This window comes from Quercus lobata, chromosome 5 (assembly GCF_001633185.2).
Source record: "Quercus lobata isolate SW786 chromosome 5, ValleyOak3.0 Primary Assembly, whole genome shotgun sequence".
NCBI lineage: Eukaryota > Viridiplantae > Streptophyta > Magnoliopsida > Fagales > Fagaceae > Quercus > Quercus lobata.
In genome coordinates this window covers 15,793,061-15,806,172 of record NC_044908.1, presented here as the reverse complement: position 1 = coordinate 15,806,172, position 13,112 = coordinate 15,793,061, and the positions used below count along the sequence as shown (strand labels likewise).

Here is a 13,112-nt window from a genome sequence, read left to right as displayed (position 1 = left end):
GCTTCTTTGTTTGGTGTCTATAGACTATAGTGGTTTGAACTTTGTATAGAGTAGCAGATTGGGATTCCAGTGCCGTAATGTTATATGGGGTTGCGTTTCTTCTTTGTTTTCAATCATTAAAATAGTTTCATCACCAAAAAGAAAAATCAAGCATGCATGAATATAAACCATTCATTGAAGCTATTAATCAGGACAAAAACTTTCAAGCTAATAATAATAATAACAACTTGCTAAATTATATTCTTGGCTTTTGAGTTCGGGATTATTTTCATTTTGACCCTTTACATTTCAAATTTTTGCTCTTCATGTCTGATTCCATTTTCAGATTAACCCCTTACATTTCAAATTTTCATTTTAACCATTCATATTTGATTCAATTTTTTGTTTGGCCTTTTACGTTTCATAATTTTCATTCTGACAATTTATTTTAGTCTTTCATGAGAATGAAAATTTTCAAACATCAAAGGCCAAACAGAAAATTAAATCAAAACATTAAGAGTCAAAATAAAATTTTCAAAACATAAAGGGCTAATATAAAAATGAATCAAACATAAAGGGCTAAATGAAATTTTAAAACCCAAAGGGGCTAAATGAGAATAACTTCAAACTTTAAAGGCCAAAAGTATACTTTAATCTAATAACTTTTATTAATAGGAAAGACATTATGTACTATGTGAACACAGTTCTCTTAGAAGAAATACATTAAATACGAATTACAATCAAAGAGAGCCAATAAAATCTCCAAACTAATTTGGATAATTCCCAAGTGCAAGACCAATAAGACCATGATCACAAAAATAAGAAATTTCATCTCAACAATTGAAATTTCCATTCCATTAAAAGTACGATTATTCCTCTCTCTCCACATGACACCTTAAGCTTAAGGGGGCTAATGAAAGAATGATCTCATTTTTAGATACTTAAGAATTGTTGATTACCAATAACCTAACTCACTTTTCTCTCCTAAAAGCACAGTATAGTTCAAATAAGCATAGTGCATGACAGCATGCATATGTCCAAAATCTATCATGGCCATCTGGGGCTTCATTAATGGAATACAATGTTTTAAAATTACAATAATACCTCATCCTCACTACTTTACTAAATGGCATCACAATTACTAGAACTAAATTTCCTGGCAAGACAAACAAGCCAAAAATACGTACGACAAAAAATGATACAAATGGATCCATGCTGAAGAGTTCTCCGTATGCATTGTTTAGATGGCTCTCATCTATGAATGAGAGGGTGACTCAGATTTCTCTGCCAGATAGTGCTCAAGCATATCTTCTTCATCATCTGCCGAACAAAAGAGAGAAAATGGATTCTTTGTCAGACTTAGCGTACAAGGCTTATCAAACTCATACATATTTGCAAAAGATAAATCTGGCCATGGTCATCAAATCATCAACACATGAATATGGAGAGGGAGAATCACCTTCGAAATCATCATCATCAAAGTCAATATCTTCCTCATCTTCCACATCAGATCCTTCAGCAACCGCAACTGGACCTCTCTGTGAAAGAGAAAAAGGTCACTTTAATTATTCATTATTTATAAATTAAGCCAAGTTTTTAGAGGGAGTCTCCATGAGCTTTTCTTCTGCAATGCTATTGACTCCTGAGCATGGAGAATATTACGTTAAGGTATCCATAGATAAGAGGGGTTTATAGTCAGGTTAGGTAACATACCGCAGAACCTCTTCCACTTTCAAACCACTGTCTTCCTGAGAGCCTCTTTTCCTTAGGTGCAGTAAGTGCAGACTCAGGCATTAACCTGAAAATTCGTGCATATTTGTTGTCATAAAATTAAATATAATAACTACGGCACCAATATTTTTGAACTTGATAGGCAATGATACAAGAATTGGACATCAAATGAGAGGTTGAACTCATGCTATACATAATAACTAGGGTAATACTAGGAAAGAATATCAAAAGCAAGGTTGAAATTTCCAAGAACACGGATTCTTGAGTTTGTATGTTTATCCTTCCCACATCTATAAATGTCGTTTATCTATTACGCACAGCCACAAAGGACATTTATTTAGGGAACGCATAAAATGAAATATGCCTCTCATAAATGAAAACACCTGAGGTACGAAAACGAATCCATGGTCCAAAAAAGAAAATGAAAATCTACCAAGAGGACTTACTTGGCTCGTTCTAGTGCCAACTCTGCTTCAAACCTTTCTCTCCATGCCAGAAAAGTTTCAACGGTAACTGGTTCTCCATGTGGAATAATAACCTGAAAAGGAGAGGAAAGGGAGTGCAGGGAAAATTGGGGGCAGGGGGGAAGACAACAAAAGTTAGAAGCAGCTCCAAGAACAAAATTTAAGGCAAGCATACCCAACACAAACAACCAATGCAAAGGTCTGAATAAATGCCTGGTTGGTAATGAAGTATTGACAGAACATTGACAGCTATGATAAACTTAATGCCAAAAGAAAAAATGTAACATACAGAAAGGAAAAATATGACTTCCTTTCTTGATTATGCATTAGTATACAAGCTTCATCTTAATGAATGGTGCAAGTATCACTCAGCTGGAATAAGGAGCAATATCGAGAAGGATAATTCTTTTACTAGAAAGAGAAGAAACTCAAGTACACAGGGAGTATAAAAGAGGACCCCCTAAAGAATTACAGTCTGAGGTTAAAAGATCTACAAAAGAAAGTATAGAAGCCCTGCCAATATCAATATCAGACAACCCAAAACCACTACAAGTTCGTTATGGCAAAAAGAGCTTCATTCCGGTCATGTCAACTTATTGCCAGCCAGAAAGAAGGCCTTAATTTCTTTCCAGGGCTAGATCAAGTGATAACTCCAGCTCTGTTTGTGCTTACTGTCATATATTTTGTTTACCACCAGTTCCAAGCCCAGAAAAAGGAGGATTACAATAGGTTTACAGCCAGCGTAAAATTTAATCCCTCAATATGGCTAAAGATGTACTTAAAGGATATAAAGGATGTGGGTAACCAACTAAGGAAACTTGGTGATAGAATAAGGAGGTTCAAGTAGCAATTAGATTAAAGAGAGAGAACTATAGAAGCCTATTTAGATGTAGAGAGCATGTTGCTTATGAAAATAAGTGTGAGGAGGGAAGCAAAAAAGGATGTCGCCAAATGTAAAGCTTATGATGAATTATATAGCTAGTTAATTAAGGACAGTCTGGAACTCCATGCTAATCAACTCGACAAAATCTTATCAAATTAATTAGGGACAACTCCATTAATTTTTTTTACCAACACAATAACCTTCTTAATAAGAATTCTGCTTAAGTTGTCATACTAAATATGAGAAAATAGGTGCAAACATAAAGCAATATAAGGAAATCAACAGGCAAGAAGCCAATCCATGCAAATCAATTCAACAGAGTCTTATCAAATTGATTGGGCAGCTTTATAACTCTTTTTCACCAAAACAATAATTTTCTTTATTAGAGTTTTTTTTAAGACCTTGAATTTGTTGGTGTTATCATTCAAGAAATAATTTTTGCTTAAGTTTCTCAACCTACACCAAATTTTATATATATCATTAGGGTCAAAAGGAGATCGCCCTAATGAAAAATTTGGAGAGGCAGCGGAAGATTAAGGTAAGAAAGATCACAATTATATGAAAATAGGCAAAGCCCATGTACATAGGATGTGTACAATAGGTACAGCAACATCAAGCAGCGAAGTACAAATATCAAGCATCACAAACAAAAAACAAATGACAACAAACCCAAAGCATTTATCCATTCAAACAAAATATTGAGGAATAAAAGCTTCAGATCAGAGACAGAATTTTCATATCCCTCAATCGTCCAGGACTCTTAGCTGTCTGCTCTCACCAATTATCCAAATGATACAATGGTGGATTATTCTCCAAATTGCCACACTATGCCTCCTACCAAACTTGCTTGCCGGCTTGCTAAAAGCTCCACAACACCCTTAGGCATAACTTATTCAAAACTGAAAAGAGATAATACCATGTTCCAAAGTCCCCAAGAAACTGAGCAATGGAGGAGAAGGTGATCAGTAATTTCCCATCCCCCTTACACATACAAAACTAGTCTAATGATTATTTGACACTTCCCGAGGTTATCAACAGTAACAATTCTCCCCAAAGCTGCTATCCCAGATGAAGAAACAGACCTTAGAAGAAACTTTAGGCTTCCACATGCAACACCAAGGAAAAGACAAATGGGGTGTAGAATGTAACATCTTATAATAGGATTTAACCTCAAAGACATTCAGTGGAGAAGGATTCCAACATAGAGTATCCAACTCAACCTGCCTTATCAACCCTAAATAAAGCAAATCCATGAAAGAGGCAACAAACTCAGTTCCCAGACATGAACCAGTCTAACAAAGCTTTTTTTTTTATAAGTAACGGAAAATTTTATTAGAACCAGTCTAACAAAGCCTATATGCTAGTGGTAGTTGTCACCAACATTAGTCAAATGATCTGTCAGCACAGCATCCTGTTCTCTCATGATATTGAATAGTTCCAGGAATCTATCTCGTAAAGGTGGTCTGTAACACCAAGAGTCATGTTAAAACTTAATAGAAGAGCCATTGCCTGCCTTGAAACAGGTGAACTGGTGGAAACCCTCCCACCCCTTTAATAAATTCCAAAGGCTAACCCCATACAGACCTTTGTGTTGCACCACCCTCCTCTAGAGAGCCCCTTTGTCAGTTGTATACCTCCAGATCCACTTCCCAACAACGCCTGATTGAACAAGACTAAATTTCTAATACCCAAACCGCCATTTTGAAGGGGCTTGCACACACAGCTCCAACTAACTAAATGGTACTTGAACTCATCAGTAATTCCACTCCATAAAAAATCCCACAGTAGCTTCTCTATATGACAATCAACCCCCATGGGAATGGGAGATAGGAATAATATGTTGGGAGGTTAGATAATGTGCTCTTTATTAGTGTCACTTAGCCTCCCATGGAGAGAGACATTCTTTTCCAGCCATTGTTCCATTTTCTCAAGCAGTGAATTCCACACAGCCTTCTCTTTGAAGGTGGATCCTGCAGGTAGACCCAAATATGTCATCGGAAGTTTAGAAACTTATAACCCAAAATTCTTTTTGGCCTCCACCAAATTCTTTTTGGGCTTCCAATCAACTTTATGGTGTCTTCGACTTGAATTATAGAAATTCATTTAGTTGCCTTATCATTGGTTCTTGCTAACTTGCTGCAAAAGACCAAGCCCTCTAGCCTAGATGTCTCCTCTTGTTTCTAAGAAAGTAAAATGAGACTCCAAGGCTTTAACTTTTCACTGATGCACAATTTATTTGTGTTGCCAATTGACATCTCAACATCCTCATTAAATTTATGGTAGTCTTATTGTCATGTTTCTTATGTAGTCCTTTGATTCTGTCAAGCAACTAAACCATTTTGCCCAATTTTCTAAAATATTCTTTTTCAATACACACACACATGCATGCATGCATGCATATTACATATAGACACACTGTTGTACTAAAACCTATGCATATTTCCGTAATGGCTTTGCCACCCACCCTATTATTCTCTCTTTATTATTCTCTCTTTTTAATGTATTTGATGGAGTAGTTTCTTTTTAATACAAATTTTTCTTACCTATCAAAAAAAAAAAGTATTTGTTCTGCCTACAGGATTCTTTGATCCTAGTATAGCCCTAATTTATTCATGATAACACCTCATCTTCAGCATAAGCCATTTCATTTCCCACTTTTAAACATATTTTTCTAACCCTGTCACTAGATAACTTGGAATGGGCTTCACCACACCATTTTTTGCATCTGCCAGCACCTACCTTATTAAAAAATCATGACATGTGTGCCACCTGAATGTCTAAACTTGAAAGTCATAATATGTCCTTTTTTTTTTATATATAAGTAATGAGATTCATATTAATCATGAAGAAAAAGAAAAAACAGCAAATACAAGGTGTTCATGATGGTGAACACAAGAAACAGCAACAAAAACAACAAAGATATGAAAAGCAACTTAAGGAGCAATTCTAAGGGAAGTAAGAAACTCCAGAGTAGAAAAAAAGGCATAATATGTCTTAGAGGAATGAAAAATTCAACAAGTAACATCAGCAACAATCTTGATTACAAACAGATAATGCTTCTTCTTTTTTAATGGTTATAACAAATATATGATATCACAATTTTTTTTTTAAATAGAAGAAAAAAATTATTTAAAAAAAGGCTACTTCATGTCTAAATGACACGAAGAAGCCTAAATAATTACAATAGAAAGAATTATATAATATAATAATGACTCTATGAATAACATGATTGGTTTATTATTTGTAAAGCCCCACGCTTGAGACCCCTTGTATAAGGAGCTAATAAAGGTTGCTAACAACTGACTCCTCGTACTTTCCACATCTTCAAAAGTGTGCCAATTGCATTCTCTCCATATTGTCCACATCAAATTTATGATTTACAAATACAATATAACATTTCACAGTCAATGGGTTTGCAAGCTCTAGAGATCTGACAGGCATGTTGATAGAGATCAGTTGCGACAAATTTTTTATAATTTTATTGTTTCCTTTTCCTGGATGAACTATGATTTTTTGTTAATAATTAACAATACTTATTGATGTAAAAAGAATCCAAGTACACAGAAAGCATACAATGGGTACAAGAAAATCAACCTCTCAAAGTGAAAATATTAATCATGTTAGGTAATGAACTCGAGTAGTGAAGATAGGATTTTATGTTGTTGCATCACATATTAATCATGTGACAAATTCTGCTTCTACATGCCTATGTTGCATCACATATTTTGCAAAGAAATGTTCTGAAACAGAAACTACATATTTACATATCAGTATAGCAAACATATATCAAGTTAAACAATAGATATTTACCTATCCAAAAAAAAAAACAATAGATATAAGAAAGAATTGAAACTATAGAACATCCATACATCATCTTTTGTCGCCTCTTCTGCTTCGGCATCCTCAGCATTTGTGTCTACACCATATCGTTCAGAAAGCCACTCTTTAGCTGATGAAACTAGTGTGTAAACCATAGCCATACCAAGATTTTCAGATGCCTGTGGAATGCAATAACAAATCAAGATATGCTATATATTTTTTGTACAACTTCACATCACTTTTTGAGTATTTTAACCATCTTAGAGATTAAACATCATTAGTAGCTTGTTATAAATTTCAGTAATTAAAAAGCCCCGTCAGTCTGTGTGAGAAAAGGGCACCACATCATTTCTTATTTTGCAGCTCTCAGGAGATATTTGACATGCAATCTAAGTTTGTTTAGGTTAATAGAGTGACTGACCGCCCATCAGACCATTTTCATTTTATGACATTTCTTAAACAAAACTGATATTTTCCATCTCAGGTGGCTGTTTTATGTTTTTTTTTTCCATGTTTGGGGGTGGAGGGAAGGGGAGAGGGTGAATGGAATATTCAACTGCACTCCATTACTAGGAAATCGTATAACATAAAGAATGTAAACGAACTCAGTTGCACCAAAATTACCTCTTGTTCAAGATTTTCTTTCAAAATTCTAAGATCTTCTGTATGTATTCCTCGCAAACTGGAAAATGAAAACTACCATCACTAAAGAACATAACACATGGGTTCAGTTTGAAGAACCACATTCATACAGTTACCACTTATTAGTAGTAATCTAGCTGAAAAAGGAAATATTGATAACAGAGTACTATTCATATAACAAATTTGTCTCATCTGAAATTTGTAACAGGAGGATAAGTTCTAAAAGAGACTCCTATCATTTAGATGAGCTCCCAAAAGCCCCAGTTAAAATTTGCACCATTTAGCAGATTGAATAATCAGCAAGTACATGCACAAGAAACATTTGGATCCATAACAAGTAAGTAAAGCCAGCATTCAAAAACAACAGTCAAAAAGAATGATTGGTCATATTCAGTAGTTAATATATTTTTTAGTGGCACATTACACACAAATCCCACGGGTCTTGAACCCACAAATGGAGTTGTTAAAATACAACACCACACATGAACATTTTAACTGACCCCAAGGCCCTAAACTACTTTTTAAGGCTATGAACCAGGACTTTATTGGTCAAGAACTTTGCCGAAGGCTCATTCCTTATTCAGCACATATGATGTTGAAAAGGATGGCCTTTGGAGAACTTTGAGAAGGATGCCCTTTGGAGACAAGTGATATAGTTGAAATATGGATGTCTATGGGGGGGATGGTGTACCAGATCTGTTAATGGTCCTTACGGTGTTGGTTTATGGAAGAGTATCAGTCACGGTAGGCCTTCTTTCTCACGCCATATTCTGTATGATATTGGTAATGGGTCTAGGGTGAAGTTTTGGCAAGACCGTTGGTGTGGAGAGACACCTCTTGCAGTTAGCTACCCTGATCTGTTCAGATTTTGCAGGAATAAGGACGCTAGTGTGGCTGAGCTTATGAAATCCCCCAATGGAGTCCTTTTTTGGGATGTGAGCTTCTTTAGGGGTGTGCATGTTCAGGAATTAGAGGCTTTGTCAAGCTTCATGGAAACCATATACAATTCTTCAATAAGGGAGTTTGGTAAGGATAAGATGTGTTGGATTCCTAGCAAAGATAAGGGGTTCTTGGTGAAAGATTATTATAGAATTTTAGCTGGTCCTACTATCTTCGGTTTTCCTAGGAGCAATATTTGGAAGCAAAAGATTCCCTCTAGAGTAGCTTTCTTTGTATGGTCTACTGCCTTAGAGAAATGCTTGACGATTGATAATTTGCGAAAAAGGAAGGTGTGGATTTTGGATTGGTGCTACATGTGCAAGAGTAATGGTGAATCGGTTGACCATCTCTTCCTTCACTGTCCCGTTGCTATGGATCTATGGTCTATGGTTTTGGGTTTATTTGGAGTATCTTGGGTTATGCCGCATACTGTTTAGGGGCTGTTAGGGTGTTGGCAAGGCAACTTTGGTCGTCATCGAAATGGTTATATATGGTCCATCGTTCCTCATGGCTTAATGTGGTGTCTTTGGAGGGAGAGAAATAGTCGTTGTTTTGAAGATATTAAGAGATCTATTCCGGACCTCAAGCTATTCTTTTTTAGAACTTTGTTGGATTGGTTGTTTGCTTTGCAAAACCAATCATTCCCTTCTTTTATTGATTTCCTAGATTCTTGCAATTTTTGTTTTTGATTTGTTGTCCCCTTGTTCACTCCCTGTGTACTAGGGTATTTCCTTTTTGATATCAATATATCTTATTACCTATCAAAAAAAAAAAAAATTCCATTAACAATTTCATAGTATAGGATACGCAGTTTTGATATTTCATCTATGCAATGGTGAATTCATATCATCTTTTCATTTATGCAATAAACAGGGGAGAGACTATCAGATATATTGGCGAAGGAAAGCAAGCAGGGGAATGTAGTAGACAAGATGATATAATTGTAGATTCTGGTTGCATGGAAATGGGCAATCTGGTTAAATCAGCATTCAGATAAATGGCTACTGGTATATAGTTATTTCTTTTTACTAGTGGGGTAATTATAAAAAATGAAATGAAAACAGAGAAGCAACACAGTAGCATAAGTATTGTGAAAATTTATGTGTTACAGATTTTAGATACCAAGGTCAACATGAAGGATGGTTTACAACTTATTTACAGGACACAGACATGGCAGTAGGGACACGCATATAACAGAGTAGAGGTGCAACCATATGATGCCACATTTTTTTTTTTTTGAGAATCCATATGATGCCACTTTAATTGTGCATTCACCAAATGAAGGTAGTTCTAAGAATGTTGATTTTTTGTGTTGTATGCTTGTATGCATAAGAATGTTGATTTTTTGTGTTGTATGCTTGTATGCAGTAGAGGTGCGTTCAATGAGTTCAGAGCAAAGCTAAGCCAATCAAAATTAAGGTCAAAGTAGAAAAGAGAAACTAACAAAACAAAAAAAAAACAAAGGTGAAAAATTGAGTTATAGTTATTATAGAATAACTGCTAAAGCTTATAAAAGGGGAGAATGGTAGACTGCTCGTTAGTGCAGCGATATCCGCATGAAGAATATACCAACCTCTTTACATTTAAAAGCGGAGGTTCATCTGGATACTTCTCTGTGTGTGAGAAAATCAAAGCTAGCTCAACTGCAACAGAAGTTTCGGAAAAAGTTCCCAAAAGTGTATTTTTGTGGGTGTATTAGGAAAAAGAAGCAATATATGCTTATCAATTATGAAAAGAAAAAAATAAAAAAAACTAGAATAACCTGGAGTGGACAACTCATCTCCCTCATCATCCTGTCGAACATAAGCAACATAATACATGTAAGGAAAATTGTTTGCAATAGAAAAAATATTAAATTGAAGAAAGTTGGAAGTATCCTTAGATTGTAATCTCACACACACAATTCAAAAGAAAAGGGGTCTAAAGGGCAATTATCCCCCTCCCCCAGATTGTAACAATTCTGAAAACTATACCCAAGAAACTACATTTCAATTCCAAAAACTATATCCAATTGTAATTCATACAGTTTTAGACAAAAAAGTGGCAACCCCCCCCCCCCCCCCGGAGAGAGAGAGAGGGGGGTTAAAAATGTCACAAATAAGTAGTGCATAGGATAACTTCCTAACTCCACACATTAAGGAGAGGAAAAAATTAAGCATACATCACATAAAATGAATTGATTGATCTGTAGGGTTGAACACACACATTTACATCCTACATAGAAATCGATTCTTAGGAAAGTTGACACAAAGCCTCACCCTGCTTTGCATAATGTCACAAAATGCATCAGTGGTGGCTACAAACACACATGCACGCACCACATGGAAATGACAAAATATTTGCATTTCAATTTCATGCATTTCTTGTTACTTCCCAAGTCTAAGAATTGTGGTTCAATGACAAACTTCTAGAATTTAATACACCCACTTGCTATTAATGTGGCATGAACACAAACTCGAGTCCAGCTTCACAAGTTAAACAACCTGGACAAAACTTTTCCTACCATAACCTAACTAACAAGTCCCCCCATTATGTATTACCTATCAAAAAAACAAGTCCCCCCATTATACAAACCCAAGCCTAAAACCTAGGAAGCACGGACACGGACGTGGATACCACATGGCAATACAAGCAATTTCTAAAAATTTATAATATAACATGGCGGTAATAACACAGGTACAACACGGGCACAGCACCCCAAATGAAGTGTTTGTGCTTCCTAGCCTAAAACAATCTGTAACTTTAAAATTTAAAAAAAAAGGGATGAGTATGTACCTGGGGGATTACTTTTATTTGGAAGCATCTGTTGGAAGTATTTAAGCCACTCTCACTAGAGTGAATTTCTGCAACACAAAGCCATATTGCATGTCAAAATAGCAATACTCACAAACAAAAATTATGATTCAAATTCATTGGCAGAAAAAAAAGGAGCATCACACAAATTACAAACCTTTGAAATCATCCATAAGTATGGCTTCCAAAGCCTCAATTTCCATCTCCTGCTCCTGAGCATAGTCTGTTCACATATTTTACACAAACAAAAATTGTAAATTTAATGTGAACGAAATTGGGTTATCTACGAACTAAAAAAATTTATGGAATTTAGCAGATTTAAGATGTAACAAGAAAACCCAGATCGGAAAAATAAGATTTTGATTGATATTTGAGGAAATAATAGAGTTATCTGACAAAGAAAAATAGTGAAAGTGAGTAAGATTTATGCATACCCGTCATGGCTGTGATAGGCTTTTTGAGTTTTTGAAAGCGGTTTGATAGCTTCTGTTCTGTGATTCTCCGGATGTAGAAATAAAAATATAAAATAAAATCAGAGTGACTCTACAAGCTGAAGAAGACGGCCACCCCAAACTCACTTCGGTTTTAAGGTGGGCTTTTTTTGCTGTTTCGCTTGTTTTTCTTCTTCACTTCTTTGGGTCTTTTTGTTTTTTGTTTTTGTTTTTTTTTTTTTTTTGGGAAATTCCGGAATTGTGTATTTTTTAAAAAATACTAAAACTTTTTCTTTTTCCTTTTTAAATAGTTAAAAAAATCTCAGCTTTTTATCCAAATCTCTCCCTAGCCCAAGTAATAATAGAATCGCAACTTTTGCCACAATTTTTTTATAATTGATCCATATGATAAGTTGTGAGTAGTTGTTGTAAACCCAAATGAATCTACCATTTTTACTTTACCACTTACAACTTGTCACATAAATAAATTATAGTAAAAATTGTGTCAAAAGTTATAGTCCTAGCATTTTTTCTTAATCCGTGATTAGACCAATTAAGTGATTAATCCTTGTTTAGTTTAGGTCAAAATGCAAATTACATATTTTAAATTTGACTGAAATTCCTCCTTACCTCTCAACCCCTAGCTATTACTTAAGGGGGTACCATAAGACCAATTAGGTCATTAGCATTTATTTAGTTTAGGCTAAAATGCAAATTACATCTTTTAAGTTTGACTGAAATTTATTTTAAACCTCTAATTTTATTTTGGTTTAATTAAATCATATAAGTTTTAAATTGATTCAATTCAAGTTTTCAATCCAAATCCATTGAAAAATTTATGTTGATCAAATAAAAAAGTTATGGTTTTTTTTCAACTCTTATTTTTATAATTTTATAGATTTTTTTCATGTGATCAATTTATTTTATTTTTTCAAAAAAATTATTATTTAATTACATAATGACAATTTTAGCAAATATGACAATTACATACATTTAATTACACACTTAATGACAATTTAAGTACATACTTAATCTTTGTTTCTCCAAGTTTTCAAAAAAAAAAAATCTTTGTTTCTCCAAAAAAAAAAAAAAAATTATGACCGTTAAGACACGTTGTTTGTTATATAATATATAATATATAATATTTTGATGACAATAATTCTTTTTTTAGTAAAAAAAATGTTAGAAACTCATGTGTAGAAGTATAACTCACCCTTAAAAACTGACTTTTTATTTAACTAAATGATAACTTTACAACTTTAATAACAAAATGCATTTTCATCACAAATTTTTTTTTTTGGGAACTGTAAATCTCATTCGGAAACAAAGATCAGGAAGCCACATGCCTTATCCTTAATAACGTAAACAAAACAAGGAGGGCCAAATCCCACGTCAACTATTGTTATATAATATTTGATGTTTCATAATAAT

The 13,112-nt window shown here is 34.4% G+C and overlaps 1 protein-coding gene across 1 annotated transcript; it reads right to left on the bottom strand.

The window, feature by feature from the left end:
• Window positions 1-794: 794 nt before the first annotated feature.
• Window positions 795-11,924, bottom strand: LOC115991918 (RWD domain-containing protein 1). The gene is made up of 11 exons (XM_031115899.1): window positions 11,685-11,924; window positions 11,408-11,473; window positions 11,233-11,300; window positions 10,220-10,250; window positions 10,031-10,100; window positions 7,501-7,558; window positions 6,927-7,055; window positions 2,157-2,248; window positions 1,693-1,777; window positions 1,439-1,517; window positions 795-1,299 (listed from the first exon to the last, which is right to left on the bottom strand). Exons 1-11 carry the CDS (start codon window positions 11,689-11,691, stop codon window positions 1,235-1,237), a joined length of 750 nt encoding a protein of 249 aa, XP_030971759.1. The 5' UTR covers window positions 11,692-11,924; the 3' UTR covers window positions 795-1,234.
• Window positions 11,925-13,112: the final 1,188 nt, after the last annotated feature.